We start from the raw sequence: 20,877 nt of genomic DNA, 5'->3' as shown, positions 1-20,877 counted from the left end.
TTATCTGAGAAACTAGGAAGGCTTAAGTTAAATTACTAAGAGCATTAATGTGCAGTTTAAATCCAGTAGGTGGCGGAAGGCTCATTCCAACAGCTCAGATGAGTGTGAAAACAAGAATGAATAGATTACCGCAATGAGAAGGACACTTATGCTTTTGGTTTGAACTATTTATCAGAAATTCATACAGGTTTGGAATGACATTGAGGGTGAGTAAATGTTTACAGAAAATACAGAAACTTCTTTGTGTGTGTGTGTTAAAGATAAAGTCAAGCTTGACTAAAGAAACTATACACAATGTATACATAAAAAAATCTTAATAGATTTGTCTGATGTGAGAGACCCTTTAATTTGAATGCCTTCATCTCGCACTGGTGGCTAAACTCAATCTTTGAACGCCAGTGAATTACACTTGGATGAGCACAAGTCTTGGTTTTTGGTGTCCTGTCCCGGAAATGTCCGCGTTTTACAGCCATCAAATCCACTGCAAATCCGCAACAAAGTCTTACATTGCTGGTTACCAGAACAAACGTGTAGTGATTATTTTCACCAAAAGAGGGCGCTGAAAGCTACACTGATTACTGATTGGTCTCTCGCGCGCCGCTTCTTCTTCAGCAATGAAGAACAAAACCTGGACAAAAGTAGTCAAATATTAAAGCCTCATCCAAATACCTACACTTGCGGTCTTTGCACTTGAATACTTGACGTTTATTTAGGTTTGAATCTAAACTCTGCAGGGCTCCAGTAGTCCTCCAGAAATTAAGTTTTACACCCCTGTACAAACTTTATGCGTACTAGAAACTTCCAGGCAGGTGTGTTGAGGCAAGTTGGAGCTAAACCCTGCAGAACACTGGCCCTCCAGCACCGAGTTTGGAGACCCCTGAGATAACGTGTTCCTTGATATCCAGCAGCGTTTCCCTTTTTCTTTGCTGTCATTGGTAGTCTAGTGGACCTCCATCAGCATTGGAACTAAAATTGGAAAAATGTGAGAGCACTGTCATGAACGAATATTTCGAAGACAATTCCAAAGTTTTATCACAAGCTTTAATCACTCTGTATATTTACAACACATTTTTTAGTTTTGGCAAAGAAAGCTGTCATGATTCTTAAGTATATAAATCAATACATGAAATTTAAAGAAAAAAAAACCTTTAAAAATAGTAAATAAGTTTACAGTTGAGTTCAAGACTGAGTTCAAGTTATAGCTCTTTCAACCAGTGACTGAAAACTGGTCTTCTCATTAGCATTACAGTATATAAACAATTGCATAGGACAATGCAAGGCACAGTGTCATAAGTGCACTTAAACTGAGTGAAGAAACAAACTCTATGCTACATTAAAGGCAAGAGAATGACGGTTTGTTACTTCCTCTCTGTAGAGCAGGCTTGATTCCTCAGCCCTAGGATAGTCTCTAGCACCTTGCAGGCAATGGAAAGAAGTCCTTGAAGTCAAACTAAGGAGCGACTGATGTGAAGAGCAATCAGAAGTAATCAGTACCAGTTCTGGTGTCCAATAACATGATCATCCGAGAACAACAAGTACTCACAGGAAAGCTTTTGGTAAGTATGAACTGCGAGTTTTCGGTTGCTTTAGCAGATGGTTAACCTACACACTGTTCAACACATTTCCAAAACAAAAATGCAAGGGCTACACATATTATTTGACACGTCTACAAAAAAACAGTAAGGAACCATTGTCTTTTCGAAAAGGCCAAATATTTAACTGCGCCATTATCAGCGGTGCAGTTTATACAGCATGACCACACTACATGCCTAAGGAAAAAAACAAGTCTGAAGAACAAAGCCATTTGTTTGAGCTGATCTTTAAAAGGGAAAATGAGGGGGTGGCTTCGTCCAGAGGCAAAACAGAGCAGTTAGACAATGTATAACTCTGCTCCTCAGTAAATACATAAGTACTTCAGCTGAAATAGGGAGTTATATGGTGAGTGATTTTTTTTTTTCACAGTACTGGATCATATGGAGAACTATGAATGCAACAAAAACAAACAATAATGCTAAAAAAGACAATATAAAGGGAAATCACTTTTCACTTTAGAAAACTAGACCTTTGACATTTAATACGTTTAAAATGTTAAATTAAACTACAATCATACAACAATACGGTGCTGCAGGGATTATGTATTTTTGTAGGCAAAAATGTTGATGGGTTTTGTTGAATGGGTTTTTGTTTAAATGCCCACAATAAGGTCTCTTATGAACATAAGCTCAAGATATTTTCCTGTTTTATTCTACAACATAAACTACACCAGTAATACCCCTTGTGACATTTTTACAGCTGTAACTTGTCTTGAAAAAGGCAGCTGCTAACAAGAGGCTAAATGAGACTACAGGGATTTTCGTGGACATTAAACAGAAACACCATCACGCCAAAAAGGAAAACAGATCTACCGTACTCAGTCGTCAGCTTTTACTATCTCAGTGTGTGTAAAACCACACTTTTGGAAACTACTGGAACTCAAACTTTCAGGGAAAATGTCACAGCGGTAAATTTCCTTGAGGGGGTTTGGCATCCCAATGGTTTTGTTTCCAGGTGTACCATTTAAGGACACGACACACGTCTCCCGGAAATCTTGTAGAATTCAACCGATCACATGACGACTTGGAAAAAAAGTGTTTCCCATTTTGTGTGCCTTATTCATCAGACATTCAGCCAACGTTCCATGGACGTGATGTCTGAGGCTGAAACTACAGAGTAATGTTAAAAGTACGTCATCATTGCTGCAGTGCTCTCTAACTTTGTTTTAAATCGCATTTTGAAATTGCAACTGGCAGTTGGATTAAGAAAAAACTATGCTTCATGAAAATACCATTTAAATGTTGCATTTAAAATTATTTATTAATATATTATTTGTAACTTTTAACTCCATTTTAACATGAATGAAATAAGCCGTTTAAAATATGTCGCAATTTAAAAAATGTATCTAATTATCTATAAAGATTTATCTATCAATCGTTTTTAATTTCGGAATACATTCGTGATTTATTTTTTTCATTTTACTTATAAGTGGCACATACATTCCTCCATTGGCTCATTTTTAATAGAGGAAAATAAGAGCATTTTTTAAATTATGTGTAGACGGAGTCATTAGAGAAGACAAAATACAGTGCCCTTCAGAAATCAAAATGTAAATGCGTATGATAATTATAAGAATTACATCACCATTATTTAAGGCATCATTGTTTCTACACCTACACTGTATAGAGATAAAGGTCTGATGGCTTACAAAAACGTGACTAGGTACACTTCAGGGCATCCCAGTTTTGAAAACGCAAAAAAATATGAATGATTCATGGGCTAATGTTGTCAGGGATATATAAGTAGTCTATAGTGTGCTTGACCGTCAATCTTTTTAATGAATAACAAATTATTTTATGTATCTTTGGATGTGTGGTTCTGTAGCAGTTTATCAGTGTTATTTGAAGTTGCTAATTTTGTATGACCTAAGGATTTGTGGTAAAGACGCACTTCTTACTCTCGTCTCGCTCTCTCTTTTCGTATGTTCTACCTCTATTGATGAGTTGGACATCCTCCAGGGAATTTCCCTTATTAACTAGCTAGAACTGCTGAAGCATTGACTCCAGAAAGAGCGCAGTATTGATCTGAGGTGACGGAGAGAAAGCCAGTTTGTATGGAGGAATGGATTTTCATTTTTTCATAAGCCTTGAGATACCATATAATATAGTCAGTTTAAAACCAAAAATCCAGTGGCCCAGAGATGAACCTGAAATGTTTGATTGGAGATTGGCGACGCCACATTGGTTCAAGTAACCGCAGTCCCATCTGAGACTTCTTTGGCTTGAGAAGCGAATCCTGTAAGGCAACATGGGGAGAAATTAAGGCACTTGTTTTGGACAGCGTAGCTCTCCACGAGACACACAAACCGAGGGCAAGACCGTTCATTGTCCTGAGGGACAACAGGCGGATGGAGAAAGGAAGGATGTACAGCAGACTGGAGGCAGTTTAGGGTCTGTTACTCCTCTAAAGCTTTGGGGGAGAGTGGGCGTTCACAGTTGGAGATGTATTTTCCTCACACGATAGCACAACAGCTCCTGCAGGCTGCGCAGCACCGTTTTTGTTTCTTTGGGCTGAAGATTGTCAGGATGGCCTCATCAAATACTGTCTTTAGTCCCTTCTGAGTCAGTGCTGAACACTCCAGATAGCACTGGGCTCCAATCTGTGGACAACAATAACAATTTTGAAACAAAACACTCTTAATGCTTTGGGTTAAATGGTTTTTAAAACCATTAAAAACTATTTTTTCCCCATGAAAATCATTCTTGAAAATCATGGCCACCATTCACTCTCAGCAGCTCAAACACTCTTTTTTTATTTACATTTTTTTGTGAACAGCATGAGGATGAAACCGAATTTATGAATCATGCTTTCTCTGGAAACAACTGACAACTCAGGCTACATTTACATGACAATGTATTCAGAAACAAAGTTTTTCCCTTGCGTTTTTAAAAAGTTTAATGTACACACAACAACATGTGCATTGACACATATCCGTAAGAAACGGCCAAAAACGCTGTATTACGGGGCAGTAGTTTGTGCTGTCACCTTGATTGTAAACAGTACTAGAAGGGAAGTGACGTTTGTTTGTTGTATATGATGTGTCTCCACTGTTGGTTGTAATATTGGTGAAGTAAAACCACACTTTGCTGAAGAAGCGGCAGTAACAACTGTACTATCTACTCGTTGTTTATGTTTGTTCGCACTTGCCTTTAAAATCTACACGTACTGCACATGTCTACATACCTAACATGTACTATGCACGTGCATGACGTCTCCATTTTCAGAGATTCCCATTTTGTGTGTTTAAAACAGAAACAATAATGGTGGAGTTTAAAAAAAAACTAGCACTTTGAATATGAAGAATATGCGTTTTCAGTTCCCAAAACAAACAGGCAAAATGCATTTTTTTCTCCCGATGAAAACGTTGTGTAAATGGCCCCCAAGCCAAACCACCAAACGTATGAACATCCATCACCTCTCTGGCTAGTTTGAGGCCTTGCTCATAGGTCAGTGGCTTCTCCTTCATCTGGAGCAGACGTGCTAGTGTCTTTGGGTCATCTCGCAAGTCAATCTGAAGGAAATAAACATTTTTAATTTCATGTATTTTTTTTCTCCATAAAATATTTTATTTCCATTTGATGACTAATCTCAATGTTTGACCTGATAATAGAAAATAAACAATAACTAATACTATTATCACTATCATTAATAAACAAAGAAACTCTTGCACCTGTGTTCCGATGAGGATATAGGGCACATGGGGCATGCAGGATTTGAGCTCAGGCACCCATTCCTCCTGCACATTGTGATAGGAAGCTGGATTCACAACAGAGAAGCAGATGAGAAAGACGTCTGTGTTGGGGTAGGAGAGGGGTCGCAGCTGGTTGTAATCCTCCTATATGACGAGTAAAGTAAGATCCGCTTTAGACTCGGTTCATTCCTCTTACTACTGAAATATGATTCAAAAGATCTTTTTGAAAAACAAACTATAAGTGAAAGAGGACAGATGATTAATTTAAAGGTTAAAGCTTCAATTAAAGCTTTTTTGTCTAACATAACCCAAAACCCCATCAGTGCTCAATTTACATGATTCTTTAAATGTATGAATAGATGCAGCCTTGGTGAGCATAAGAGACTTTTAAAAACATTTCAAAATCCTCTGTTTAAGGAGAACCTGATTTACAGGTACACCAGGTTGGGGTTCACTGGACAAAACCAACGTGAAAGAGTTCAAAATTAGGAGTCAATAAATATAAAGTTCTGGTAAAATTTAACACGTAGAGCATCTTTATTTTCCATGACTTTATTCTGTCACTTATTATGAAATGCAAATGAACAAATAATTTACATTAGGCTCTGCACCAGCATATTGTAAAAGTCAGTTCATCTTTGAAAGCCATTGATCTCCTCCTGATCAATAGTAGAGAAGCAAGATGTACGGAATTATTTAGCTTTCATTTATGCAGCAATGTGTGGTGCACTACATTATTCAGTCTTTCTGATTCTAAAACACAGCAAATATTCGTTATTACAGCACATACTGTGCTTGCTACAGCTATATATCCTAAGAAACAATTACATAATTATATCATGCTGAACAGTAATACTCACACTTTAGCTTGCTTTATTACTTCAAGCAAAAAAAACGGTCCTTGAAACGAAGTCAAATAAGTGACCCTCATTGAATTGTTGGTAAATATTTATACTGTTATGCAAATCAGTACCCTATAGCACTTTTCACCAGCCTGGAATGGTATCCGAGATTGTAAAATATGCATATAATGCTATTTTCCTTTTATTGCATGCTTTTGCACACAAAAGAATGGCTTATTCCCTCATTATTTATTTAAATGTATGCACTGTTAGAAACTACATCCTGTTTAATAAATGTCACCCCCCTGTGCAATGTCAGCAACTGCCAAAGTCCTTATAAGAGAATATTCCTCATGGGAAAAAAAAGAGAATAACTTATAAGAGCAGTCTTTCCAAGCCAATAAAACAGATGCTGATGCTGAAATTGTTTAACAGATGAATGGAAATGATAGTACTGATCAGTCATCAAAACAACTGAAGTTTAGTAAAAACACATATGTCAAAAAGGCCTAATTTTTATTATAAGATTGGGGATGACATTGTAATCTTTGGCAATATATATTCTAGGATTAAAACTCTAACAACTGGGGTCCAATAAGATGGGTTTGACAGGGATGGCTGATTCTGTGATGCCTTTAGACACACAAGAAAAGTAAATAGCTGGGCTGTCTCTCCAGGTTGTATATGAGTTTCCTGTTGAAGAATCACTGCAATAAGCCAAAATCAAAGTCATTATGGTGGGCTGAGAGTGAAGAAAACAACCCAACCCATAGTTTCTTGTCATTATTATTATTATTATTATTATTTCAAGTCAGTGCTTTATTTACAACATTATTTAACACAGGCTGTAAATTATGCTGTTAACGTGACTATGATGCAAAAAGAGTTTGTATTAAGAGTGATCTGATAAATGCACGATGCCATTTAGTAATTTTCAAGAGTTTAAATGTAAATCCTGGTGCCATTTCTATTTTGATGAAATTAGAGTGTGTTTTGTAGAGGAACGTTGAAATTAACCTAGTGAAAGACATGATTTTTGTGTCATCATTACTCATTGCCATACTTCTCCAATCACTTTGTCTGTTTAAACCCCACCCCTTTTTTACAATAACTTTAAGCTCTCTCTTAATTCTGCCTCTATCCAATTAACAAATGAAGGATATAACCAAGTCCTGATACATTTTACATTTTTCAGTAATCCGTTTCACTTGGATATACATTGCAGTATGGAAGAAAAGATCTGCTTCTGTTACATTGTGACTATATAGACTTAAGATGCTTTAACTCACTTGTCCAGCAGTATCGTACAATCCCAGTAAGTGCTGCCTCCCAGAAACTGTTACATTCACTGTAAAAAAGAAAACAACAACAAAAGTTCATTATGCATATCAAAGACGAAAGCAGTTCAAAATATGCCTGTAAAATGTGTGTTTGTCCAGCAGTGTTTCTGCTCCTGCTGTATCACATCTCTCTGATGTACTTCCAGAACTCTGGACCTGCTGTTTGATTGTGGGTGGGAACGGAGGTTGATTTGGAACAGGACAGCTGTCAACAGCTAGGGGTGACCAGTTTTGGAAAACAGGCAGGGAAGAGCGGTGTGTGTGCTTGCATACATATTTCATTCTGCGTTCCAGATGATGAGGGGGAGAGAACGGCTGTGTTGACACAACTAAAAGGAAAAAACCCTGACAAGTCAATCTTTTGTCATCAAACAACACACAATAGAAGACCACTGCTGAGATCAGGAGAACAGCTGGACTCAACATTTCACTGAGGTTTCAAACAAACCGCAGATACTAGTCCGCTGTGTGTCCACACTCTTCTCAAACTCAGTGCTCTGATAGTGGTTTGATAAGGCAGATTAAAGGAATGTGTGCATGAGAGAAGAAAGAGGGTGTGACGTGAATGGTGGCCCTCATCAGATTCTTTAGGCACAAAGCGCCTACTGAGACACCCTGAACTAAATTCAACCTTCTCAACTCCATGATAAACTGGAATACTGATGCCTGGGACCACAAAAAATATTTTACTAAATATTTCATAACCCATCAATTGTACTGGGCCAAATACCCATTGATGCTTCCAAAATGACCAATAACCTTCCTGTCAGAACCAAAGCACTTCCTGCGAACTGTAGATCTGACACCCTTAATGAGTCAAGAAGCTTCTGGAAAGCCATGAAGTCAGAAGTCATATTGAAGCATATTTATTTCCAGTTCATGAACAAATTCAATTAATCTGATTCAATTTACAAAACCATTCTGTTTTTTTGCAAATCCCCTTTCAAGGAAAGTCAGTTCACTCTGTGGCCATATTTGCAATGCCACTGGCAGATATACTGGCATCTAAGACCAACTCTTATCTACTTGAATGGAGAAATTCTAAAAACTTTTTAGAAGTTTAGCTTGCTAAACTTGCATTTAAAAATCCAACTTGAACTATCCCATTAATATAGATTATTATACTCAAACCTTGTTTAAAAATATATATATTTCAGGTTGGTTCAGCCGATGTGCATGCATGCCTGCATCTCAGCACACTGACTGTTTCCATGGAAACCAGAGATTATAACAGCTGAAGTGACAAGATGACTTAACCAACTGGCAAGTATTCCACCATATTGCATGTGTAGTACTAGTTATACAAGTGAAAAATCGGTCTGAATTTTATTGTCCAGTTCTTGAGTCGATGATCCTGTTCGTTTGAATCTCACCATCATATAGTTTCATAACACTAAGAATATACCACAAGTCATATGGACCACTTTTATAATTTGATGGTGCTCTTTTGAATTTTTTTTTTCTTTCTTCATAAAGATTTTGTTGTTGTTGTTGATTGTTCTCTAAACAAGAAACATAAAAAAAAAAAAAAAAAAAACGTTGATAATTTCAATAGTTCTAGTCAGTCATAAATGTAAATAGCTAAAAGACACTAAAACCCCTAAAGCAGTTCTCATGCTATACACTGTTAGAAATGTCTGTAAATGTAACAGTATTTAACTGTAAAATGAACTGTATTTTACTGTAGAACAGTTATACAGCATATTACTGTATTTTAAAGTTACATTTTGGGGAATACCCTCTTGGCGACACTAAATTACAGTATTTTTAATTTACTGTAAATCTAAATACAGTAAAGAAAAAATGAGCGCGAAACCTGACCAATCACAGATCAAGTTTAATTCCCACTTGGAGAAAGAAGAAAACAAGACACACAGATGCGAAAAGAACCAGTCAGATGCAAAGGTGGGTACAAATATTACTTCTTTTACTTTAAATATATTATATCTTTGGTTTAACTAAAACAAAAATATAAATAAAAAAAACGCTGCCACTGTATGGCGCGCAGTCACCTCACATTTATGCTGTGAAGAGAGCTAGAGAGAGTTGTGGTGACACTGTGCAAACATTCATATTTCTTTCCTTTCTTTCCCTTTTCTGAACGTTTCACCGTCAAAATATGGACATTCACGGGTCTCTGCCTTGGGTTTGACCACTCCAGGAGCTGGTGAGTGTTCATGTGAACTGTTAGCCGAACAACAAAGCTTTCGTGGATTTAGCTTAAAGTCAGTCAGATTTTTTCCCGCTATTATCGCTTGCTGTTAACTGATTACCCCATATAAATGCACGTCATGCTTGTAGTGCTAGAGTAAACCCGCAATGTTCGTGTCGTGTGCAAACACTGGCGTCTCTGTGGAGACATTATACGCGTTTATTAATCATGCCAAAGGGCATAAAAACACGGCGAATTTAAGGTTTTCGTGTGCAGTTCCTGAATGCTCAGCCTCTCCGCCCCTCAGTCTCACATTTAACGTTACCGCAAACACATAAAGTTAAGGAAACTAAACAACCAAGAGAAAAATATGTCTACTTCAAATGTAACATTTGTTCTGTACATCAGCATCGGGAGAATAACATAATCTCGTTCGCGAAAATGCGCCGCAAATGGCACAGAACACAATGGAAATGTTTTCAGTGGACCCCAGTAAGTGACGAACCCGACTGTATACATCCAATGCGCGATCAACGGCTGTCCGAATTCATTCACAGCTTCAAGTGAACCGTATTAGTGGACTAATGTAGAAATGAGTGAATGAGTGTTAAGGGGGCGATTTCGGATTTAGCCAACGTAATTTCCTCATTATTTTAACCTGGGATGTTCTCGTGACAAAGCAGCATGGTGTCTATCAGCTTAATAGCTGTACTTAGGACATAAATGTCTTATTATTGCTGTTAACATAACTGTTGCAAATAAATACATTTTATACAAAAAAAGTTTTCGTAATATGCTTTATTTATCTGTGTGTGTCTCAACTTTAAAATTAGCTGTTTCATCTTTGGACCCTATATTACCTTACATTTCTTACCTATGAAACTTATTTAAACATAACATTACAATTTTTTTTACAATGTTACTAATGTATAGATTAATATCTCACCCTCATGTTCTTTTTACATTTTTTATATTGTATATAAAGTTGTATGTCATAAATATGTAATCTCTGTATTTTTTGCAAGAAAACAAAAGTAGACGTTGAGTACTAAACATGCTCCATCCGGGTTCGTCACATATTGGGTCCCCTGGAAATATTTCCGTTGTGTTCTGTGCCATTTGCAGTGCATTTCTGTATTTGGTTGTGTTGTGAGTATTTGGTTGTTTTGTTAGACATTTTTCACATCAAATGATCTAACTTTTTTTTCTGTTATGTAAAGGTTAAATGATAACCCTGACAACAGCAAGTTCCACGTCATCAAAAGAAGTGGGAAGATGGTGCAAAGGAAGAACTCTGGTCTGAACCCTCATGTATCCTCCTTCATTAAAGGGATAGTTCACCCAAAAAATTAATTCACCCATTAATAACTCACCTTCATGTCGTTCCAAACCCGTGAGACCTCCATTTATCTCCTCTGTCCCTCTATTGAAGCTGTGTGTTCGGTCTGCTGTCCATGTCCAGAAAGGTAAGAAAAACATCATCAAAGTAGTCCATGTGACATCAGAGGGTCAGTTAGAATTTTTTGAAGCATCGAAAATACGTTTTGGTCCAAAAATAGCAAAAACTACGACTTTATTCAGCATTGTCTTCTCTTCCGTGTCTGTTGTGAGAGAGAGAGTTCAAAACAAAGTAGTTTGTGATATCTGGTTCGCGAACGAATCACTCCATGTAATTGGATCCTTTTGAACCAGTTCACCAAATCGAACTGAATCATTTTAAACGGTTCGCATCTCCAATACGCATTAATCCGCAAATTACTTAAACTGTTAACTTTTTTTAATGTGGCTGACACTTCTGAGTTCAAACAAACCAATATCCCGGTGAACTGCTGTGAGGAGAGAACTGAAGATGAACACCGAGCTGAGCCAGATAACGAACAAAATACTGACTAGTTCACGAGTCAGCCACATTAAAAAAGTTAACAGCTTAAGTAATTTGTGAATTAATGCGTACTGGAGACACGAACAGTATAAAACGATTCAGTTTGATTTGGTGAACTGGTTCAAAAAGATTCGGTTACATCGAATGATTAATGAACTGGATATCACAAACTGCTTTGTTTTGAACTGTCTCACAACAGACCCGGAAGAGAAGACAATGCTGAATAAAGTCGTAGTTTTTGCTATTTTTGGACCAAAATGTATTTTCGAGGCTTCAAAAAATTCTAACCGACCCTCTGATGTCACATGGACTACTTTGATGATGTTTTTCTTACCTTTCTGGACATGGACAGTATACCACACACACAGCTTCAATGGAGGGACTGAGAGCTCTCGGACTAAATCTAAAATATCTTAAACTGTGTTCTGAAGATAAACGGAGGTCTCACGGGTTTGGAACGACATGAGGGTAAGTTATTAATGACCTAATTCAGATTTTTGGGTGAACTATCCCTTTAAGGAGTTTCTGGATTTCAGCTGGCAAAACTATTAAGCTACTAAGAGCAAATACATTCTACACAGGAGTTTTCTGAATTAGTAAATTTTTAAGATTGTTCTTATGACTGAATCTGTTCATGTCTGTTGTTTTAAAATGCTCTTAATATGAAACTTTTATGTATAAATGAAATGTATTCAAGTTTTTGGAAAACTGAAAATACAATCTGCAAGAATATTAAAATGTTATTTCAAGTATTACAATTTAACTATTAAACCAATAAAAGAAGTTAAACAGTCTTTTGTTTCTTTTTATAGTTTTTACTACTGAGACATGGGACCTGTTGAAATAAAATAATTTGTAAAGATTTACAATACATAATAAAAGTGAACCAATTACAGTAAATTTCACAGTGTAAAGTAATATTTTATTGTATTAAAATATATAAAAGGAGAAAAAAAACATAATTGTGTTTTACAGTAAAAAAATATATTACTGCAAATACATTTACAGCAAGTTAAATGGTACTGTAAATATGAATACAGTATTTTTACTGTAAGTTTAATTTACAGTAAGTTACTGGCAAACTGCTGCCAGTAAGTTACTGTAATTTCTACAGGAAATTTTTTACAGTGTAGCTTAACTGTTTCACAAGGCATAGTGTTTGTTTGGGTCTAAGTGGCCCTTTTCAGTCATATCTTACACAGCTTTAAGTGATTACTTATCTCAAATGTTAATTTTAACAATCGTGCTCGACACTGGGGACAAAGAGACAAATACAAAGCAGCACTATAGCTCTAGTGCCCCTAGCTTAGCCTCGTGGAGATACATGGGGTCACTGAGGAGCCGCCAGGGTGGTGTCTTTCTGAAAGAGAGGAGTGAGGAATTGCAGCTGTAAGAAACCAGCCAAGCGGTGTTTTGATTATATGTGCTTAGATGTTCTTTCCCTGTCCTGTAGACTGTAAAGATGGACCAGAAACAGTGGCCTTGAGTCTGTCACTGTGTATCAGCTGTTCCTGACAGGTCCTTTTACCAGCACGATTCTTGTCCCCTCTTGGGGCTGGGCTAAATAAGGACTCTAATCTTTTCCTCGTTTACTGATTCTCTGACTCTTACTTTGCCTATAAATACAAAACCACTAATACAAAGCAAGGCTGGGGTGATGTGAGGTGAAAGTTTGAGAGAAGTAGAGAAATGAATGTCTGTAGGGATGGATAAGGTTTGGTGGCTGTGAATCAGGCACTCAGCTGTTCTCTCCGGTCAGCTGCTTTTACCCATGAGGCCCGAGCTTTCTGCAAAACCCAGCCCCCATTCTGTGGCCTGGAGAGAAATCAATGTTGTGTTACAATCCCACTCAAGCTTGACTATTGTCAAACGTGATTTGGCGCGTTAGAAGCCCAAACACCCCTCCAAGTCTCAACATTCTTCAGTCCTCTCTTCTCTTTCGCAGACTGGCCTGTGACATTGAGTCAGCCACTATATCTGTATTCGGTGAGCTTTAGCCTATAAGAACAGTCCAGCGAATTGTATAGATACTCACATGGTAATAGCAAGAGACTGCACTTTCCATTAGGTCTCAAGTGATGACCATTTACTGTAGATGCTTTCACTGCTCACCCACAATTGACACCCATTCTTCCATGTTGGACTGTTGGCCACCACCCATTCCCAGAAAATTGTCTTTTAGCAATAAATGTATTGGCATCTTTGATCTGGTACTGGTATCTGGTAATCAGTGCATTGTGTACCATTCAGAGTGCAACTGCAAACTGTTTTATGTCAGTAAACGGGCTCTTGCAGTGTTGTGATTTATAATAGGTTTATATGTTTTTCAAGTGGTTGGCATTCTTGAAGTGTGATTTTTTTTTTTAAGAAAAAACTTGTACCACTAGTGTTTCTTTGAAGACATCAGTGCGTCAAACTGCAAAATAAACCACTGGGTTTTATCCTCTTTTCAATTCATGTTGCTGCATCACTGTGCTTATCAGAGAGTGTACGTAATCTACATAAACATTTTGCATAGCATAACTAAAAAATCCATTAATGTGATTAATATTGTATTCTGAAGGCAAAAGAATCTGCAAAGCCCTTACATGGCATGCGCTATAAGATTGAGCTTTTGCTTTAAATAAGCATGACCACTCGCTCCACTATGAATTTTCATTTATTTACTTATGAACTCTTCCTCAAAAATATTTATAATATTATTTAAAGGGACCCAAAAATTTAAATTCTGTCATATTTTACTTTCATGTCATCACCGTTACCTTTTGGGCCTAGATGGTCTAGAACAAATTCTAGTGAGCTATAGACATAACCATTCAAAGATTTAATGCTTATTTCCAAGTAGAAATGATAAGTTCAAAAGAATGTTTACTTCTTTCAACCACTCCATTAGACAACATTTATTCCTTCCAGCAACCAACCACTAACCAAATATGGCATATTGATACCATTAACCATCAAACCACATTCGCAAGTTAATGGGATAACAAGGCGATAATTGTGAATGTGTCCCCCTTGGTTGCTCTCACAGGGGATCAGGTTAAGGAGGCAGCAAAACTTGCCTGATGGTTTTGTTTTAGCAGCATACCTGTGTTTACTGCAGAAGTTTGAGGTGGCTGAGCCGGCGAATAACACACGTCATAACCAAATGTCATGCGATTGGGTTACGGGTACACCAATGATTTTAAACTTCAGACAAGCGCCCCCTCACGAGAAAGTATACGCTTGTCAATTAATTCCAGACTCTGTCTACAAAGCAAAGTGAAGTAGCTGAGTTTGGTATTATCAGGCTATGATAACATAGGCAGCAAAGAATAAAATATCTTCAAAACTCAACAGAAATTATCTGGGTGTTTCTGGTTTCCAGTTTTCATTTAACTATATAACTTTTATTTATGTCAGTGTTAATAAACACAATCTAACTGCTGTTGTTTTATTTTGTTTAGTTCAGAATATTCTTGCTCATGGAAAGGTAAAGGTGAAACCCCCATGGTTTACAGATCTGCCAATCCAAGAAGAGATCAAATCAAATGGAAAATGTAGTGGAACGATAATAAAAAAAAAAAAAATAAGTAGGTGGTAAATTAGCGATCTGGGTCGATACAACACCAGCTGTGGTGAATGGAGTGTTGCAGCACAAAGAGTTAACATTAGTAATGCACAGATAAGTGTTTCATATTTAAAAGTGCTACTTCCCAAGCCTGTCCCTGATAAAAAATAACTATAGATTTCCAACTGAAGGTATTTTAATATTGACCACGTGGCAATATCCACAATCCAATATTACTGGTGGATTAGTTGATTGTGTTAGGAGTCTAGTGGGAGCCGCACTAGACAATGACTCATCTCAAACGCTTTAACAGGCACTGTGTCATGGGCCGGGAATGTCATTGGTTTGTTTTGGATAAGGGAATTCTGCACCCATGAGATTTATAGATGGAAACCACAGTCCCACTTACAGTTGGGTTGAGCTCTAGCTCTAGTATATTTATAGAAAAAAATTAGATTTCTCTAATAACCCTCTGTAAAACTAGTCCCGTCCGAATAGGGCTCTTGGAACAGCCTTCTTTCAAGAAATAAATGAAATCCTTTGAACGGTAGTGAATATTAAAATAAAAACATATTCAGAATACTAATATATTCTATTACAAAATAAAGCTATATCTCAAAATAGAAGCTGCTAACATTGCTCAGTTCACCATTTAACTATACATATAAATAAGCTGTTTATTTATTAATTATATTTTCACTAATAATTTTATTATTATATGCCCAGTGCTTCCTATATTGTAAACTGTTCTATTACTGCTTGAGGCATGAAGGAATAAGTTCATAGTTTTTTATTTAAGACCAATTCTAGCATAGCAACACAGTAAAGCTTTCAGTGGCCTACAATGGGAGCTCTGTCCTACACATTAAGCCACTATGTGATAATTCACTACTTTATTATGATGCTTTGTCAAGGCCTCTCTCCAGGGGCCTAAAATGAAAGTAAGTAATTGATTGGCCCTGGAAGAATATAGTCTCTTTTCTCTCTCAATCTTTAATTATTTACTACTCTGTGTATACTATAAATATGTACTGTAAATTATGACAGTCCACCTCTAAATGATGCTTAGCCACTATTAATTTTTAGAAACTGCGGTTTAAATTTGAATTCTCTGTCTGTTTGCCAGCACACTAAGGAGTCAAAAAAAATGACCACTGTTTCAGTTCCTTAAAGGTGAACAGTGAAATGTATGCACCACTGATGTCACCAAAATTAATTGTAAAAATTGGATCAGGATTCCCAAATACTCTCAGTCTTCCAGTGGTTGAACTGGTTTGGATTCTCAAAAGTCTTGCGGCAAGCTTTAAAGAAAGCTTTCTTGTGCCTTGTCATGAAAAAGTATTTAAACATTAAAAATAAAGAAGACAATCAGCAGTTTATTGTAGAAATGAAATCATTTCAGAAAATGATGGTATATTAAGTTAAAGAAGTTTACATTTAGTGTAAAGAAAGGGTGTTGTAAATTTATTTTATCTAAAATAAATATTTTCTAAAATATATATATAATTTAAATTGCTATAAAGTAGAGCCCTATATCTAAAGTTCTGTTCCAAATTTGAAGTTGATATACAAAAATTTAGGTTCCTATGAAATTTTGTTATACCAAAAATAGCTACCAGGTGACATCCAAAATCCTTTGAATTGTTTTGGTGCATTTTTCTGTCACAAATGTACAATCTTTTTTTCTTAATAGTCCTTCAACCTAAAGAATAAGCACCAAATATAGAATTTTGAAACTCAGACCTTTCCAACGATATGTATTTTGTAAAGATTATGGAAAGTTGTGATTGTAAAATACCGTAATACATTTTGTGACACTTCACACCGCCCACTAACGGGCAGAGACCAAAAAAAAGTTTAAAGTGCCATTTCCATAGTAATGCAATGCCCAATTTCAAAATGGTTTTCACAGTATGAATTTTGAAGTTTGTAAACTTTCAAATGATATATATATAATTTATGATGATTACTAAAATATGTGATAGGAAAAAAAGACAATGAAAAAAGAGTGCCAAGCGTCCCTCCAGCAGGGTTAAAAAAAAAAAAACAACATAAGGTAAAATCTGCTCAGTCAGGGCTTTTATTGCTTTTTTTTTTTTTTTTTTTAGCAAAAAGTGCCTGCATTGAATTTTTTGTTCTGGGACATCCATGTAGTGTCCTCTGGATGACCTCACTCGTCAGCTTAATTCAGCTGCAAGAGTAGACAGAGAATCACACTCCCTGAAGATCTTTCCATCTCATTCAGCTCCCAAGAGTTTAAAAGTTTTACTCACTCCTTGAATGAGTTCAGTCTGTGCTCTTCTGAGCTTGTACTGGCCAGCTGGAGGAAATTACAACACAGGATACTATTAAAATCTCATAAAAAATGAAAAAGGGTTCCTTATCTGTTAAAATTGGTAAAAATGCCGTATCTGATCATATGGGACATTAGAAAATGTGGAAGAGAACCCTTTGGCAATAACTACCTACTTTACGGTTCTTAGCCAAATAAAAAAAGCTATCACAAATGACAGCCATAAAGATTGGGGCTAAATTTAGTTTTTTTGTCAAAATAACGTTTGATATTCTTTGCTAATTCACAAGCTCTTTCTATACAGCCTCTGAAATATGTGAATCACTCAGTCTTTGTGCTATCATTAATCATCTAAAGACACTGAATAAGAGATTAAGTATAGAAGTACAAACAGTGTAAATATGAAACAATGTGAACTCTCTTCTCCCATTTCTCTTTGCTCTTTAAAAATGATTACTTTTCCACTTCTAATAATGTCAATTGTAAAGACCTATGCATTGCATTAGGAAGACTGCTGACATCTACTTTTGTAGCACAAATTACAATAGTGTTATTTTGAATTTGTCATGACTTGGGAAAACTGATAATTAGAGATATTAGCTGCATCTGAAATTGCATACTGTCTAGTAGGTAATGTATTTGGTTTGAAATTAAAGGGTTAGTTCACCCAATAATCTAAATTATGTCATTAATGACTCACCCTCATGTTCCAAACCCGTGAGAACTCCGTTCATCTTCAGAACACAGTTTAAGATATTTTAGATGTAGTCCGAGAGCTCTCAGTCCCTTCATTGAAGTAAGAAAGGTAAGAAAAACATCTTCAAAGGAGTCCAAGAGACATCAGAGGGTCAGTTAGAATTTTTTGAAGCAGAGAAAATACATTTTGATCCAAAAATAGCAAAAACTACTACTTTATTCAGCATTGTCTTCTCTTCCGTGTCTGTTGTGAATGAGTTCAAAACAAAGCAGTTTAGTGATATCCGGTTCGCGAACTAATCATTCGATGCAACCGGATCTTTTTGAACCAGTTCACCAAATCAAACTGAATCATTTTAAACAGTTCGCGTCTCCAATAAGCATTAATCCACAAATGAGTTAAGTTGTTAACTTTTTTAATGTGGCTGAGACTCCCTCCAAGTTAAAATAAACCAATTTCCTGAAGTAATTATTTTACTCAAACAGTACACTGACTGAACTGCTGTGAAGAGAGAACTGGACCAAAATGTATTTTCGATGCTTCAAAAAATTCTAACTGACCCTATGATGTCACATGGACTACTTTTATAAAAAAAAAAATCTTGTCTTTCTGGACATGAACAGTAGACCATGCACACAGTTTCAATGAAGGGACTGAGAGGTCTCAGACTAAATCTAAAATATCTTAAACTGTTCTGAAGATGAACGGAGGTCTCACAGGTTTGAAACGACATGAGGGTGAGTTATTAATGACATAATTTAGATTTTTGGGTGAACTAACCCTTTAACTTTTCAAGTGTTGATGAAATGTTTTTATGTAGTATGAAAATGGGTAGTATGAATGAAATTTAGATGTAGCCTACTACGTGTTACTGTCACGTGACCTACCAGTGTCTGTTGTGTCCCTTCACCACCATTCAAAAATCCTCTCCTGTGGCCTCATGGGATAGTAAAGTGCCCATTGATGTGCACTTCAGAATCTCGGCAGATGTTGAAATTCATACTTTTTGCCAACTGTTCTTTTCCCAATACTATGATTCGATACTATGAACTTTTCTCATGTAATGTTTTTCACCTACTATATTGTAAGGAAGGCACAGGACTTATTTGTAATTCTTCCTACAAGTTCTTTCAAGAAGGTTCTTTCTTTATATTTGCGATGGAATTATCCCGCTGTTCTCAGAGGATGGTGAAGCTGTGTAATTAGGACTTGATCCTCATGGGATTCTGGGAGCACACATGTGTCATGGGGGATTTTCTCCAGAGAAACCAAAGCCTTTATGCTTCCCTGCAAATACGTTTAAGTCAGAGAGAACAAGAAATAAACAATGGACAGCAACACATTTGTGACCCTAAACCACTGTGGATCTACAAAGATAAAATGCATTAAGTACAAAGTGTTTAGATTCTGCCTGTTCCTGCGATCAACAGGTTGCGGCACCTGCGGCGAAGCTTGCTATTTACATTATTTACCTCTAGTGCAACATACATCATCTTTTGACGTCGCTAGCACAGTAAGGTAATCGTCAATAACCTTAAAGTTTGAAATACTTATTAAATTACTATATTTTTTGTTGCAATTACTGTTGAATAATGAAAGATTCATGTCTGACACTGATTCTGAAGAAAAACTTTCTGCAACGTACTGTAGCTATGGTTAGACTACATGTTTAGTCCATCCCAACTTCTGTTTGCAAAGCGATTTAAATTGAAAACATTGTTGAAATGTATAAGCCTATGTGTCTGTGTATATGTAGGTATGTACGAGTATATAAATAGCCTATATTTAAATGCAGGTAACACACCCTCTTAAAATGTATTAATTACAATATAGGACTATTATTATTAACCTAAATTAAGGGGGTATGAGCCCCCAAACTATATTCGTACCCTGTTTCTACTCTTCAGTCTGTCAGGCCTCAGTCCCCGCTCTGGCAGTTGATATCTCCTCTTTCAGGTGGCTATTCTTGGGACAGTCCCCTACCCGACTGTAGTGGGGGGTGGATTAGGTAGAGATACTGTAAACTGCACTTCATAAACAGGGATTTCAACTGAATATTCCCAGTTGAAATCCACCTTTATTTATATAAGTTTGCGCTTTATACAAAACATCTTACCTGCGTAGTGATCGAATACAGTCGGTACATATTCCTCGGGAAAAGCATCATTTGCGTAACTCATCAGCAAACAGGTTTTGCCCACAGCTCCATCGCCGACCACAACACATTTCAACATCTTTTTGGCCGCAATATCGAGAGGATCTCTGTTACTGCCTCCTTCCTCGACCGCTTCCACTGCATTCTGCCTACTTTTCGAGCTGAGCGTAGGCATGATAGTTGGACAAGTCCAGAAACTATACTCTCCACAGGTAGCCAAGTCCTCGGTCGACAAGAAATCTCAGTCTTTGAGACGGTAGTCTTCGTGTGACCAGTGTTTAAACACTCGAGTTTGCGTGTCGTACGGTGCGCAGGCAAATCCGTCAAGTAGGTGACCCACGCTCTAGCTCGCGCTTCCAAAACAATCCCTCGCCATCGAGCGCAGTTTCATGAAAACTCACGATAACTCCTATAACTCGCATTACGATATTTTACATTCTCCTGGTCCGACGACGGATCAGTGTTTGTGTCTCCTCTTTATTTCCCTTGTAACTCCACATTCGCCCCTACGCGGCTACGCATCGCCAGTGTCAGGAAATCATTGGTTTCATTCCGAATTCCATATTAGGCAGGAGTGGGCTGGGAACAATAGGGGCTCTGTCCACTGCCTCCTCAGACAGGGGACTCCAGCGGCACAGGAGGGGCTAATCTAACTGCATTTCCTAAAATATGGCGCCACTGA

General features: G+C 37.0%; 1 protein-coding gene across 1 annotated transcript; it reads right to left on the bottom strand.

The window, feature by feature from the left end:
* Nucleotides 1–1,019: 1,019 nt before the first annotated feature.
* On the bottom strand, nucleotides 1,020–20,810 carry LOC127938832 (rho-related GTP-binding protein RhoJ-like). Its single transcript, XM_052535730.1, has 5 exons — nucleotides 20,157–20,810; nucleotides 7,416–7,474; nucleotides 5,264–5,428; nucleotides 5,009–5,104; nucleotides 1,020–4,192 (listed from the first exon to the last, which is right to left on the bottom strand). Exons 1-5 carry the CDS (start codon nucleotides 20,368–20,370, stop codon nucleotides 4,046–4,048), a joined length of 681 nt encoding a protein of 226 aa, XP_052391690.1. The 5' UTR covers nucleotides 20,371–20,810; the 3' UTR covers nucleotides 1,020–4,045.
* Between the last annotated feature and the right edge of the window lie 67 nt (nucleotides 20,811–20,877).

The sequence above is a fragment of the Carassius gibelio genome, chromosome A20 (genome assembly GCF_023724105.1).
Source record: "Carassius gibelio isolate Cgi1373 ecotype wild population from Czech Republic chromosome A20, carGib1.2-hapl.c, whole genome shotgun sequence".
Taxonomy (NCBI): Eukaryota; Metazoa; Chordata; class Actinopteri; order Cypriniformes; family Cyprinidae; genus Carassius; species Carassius gibelio.
Note: the sequence above shows the minus strand (reverse complement) of the source record. Positions and strands in the feature narration are given on the sequence as shown.

Coding starts and splice junctions, on each gene's coding strand:
- LOC127938832 (XM_052535730.1), bottom strand. CDS start 20,370: ATGCCTACGCTCAGCTCGAAAAGTAGGCAGAATGCAGTGGAAGCGGTC. Junction 7,475..20,156: donor TGTATTCGATCACTACGCAG/GTAAGATGTTTT, acceptor TCTTTTTTACAG/TGAATGTAACAGTTTCTGGG. Junction 4,193..5,008: donor GCCTCAAACTAGCCAGAGAG/GTGATGGATGTT, acceptor TGTTGTCCACAG/ATTGGAGCCCAGTGCTATCT.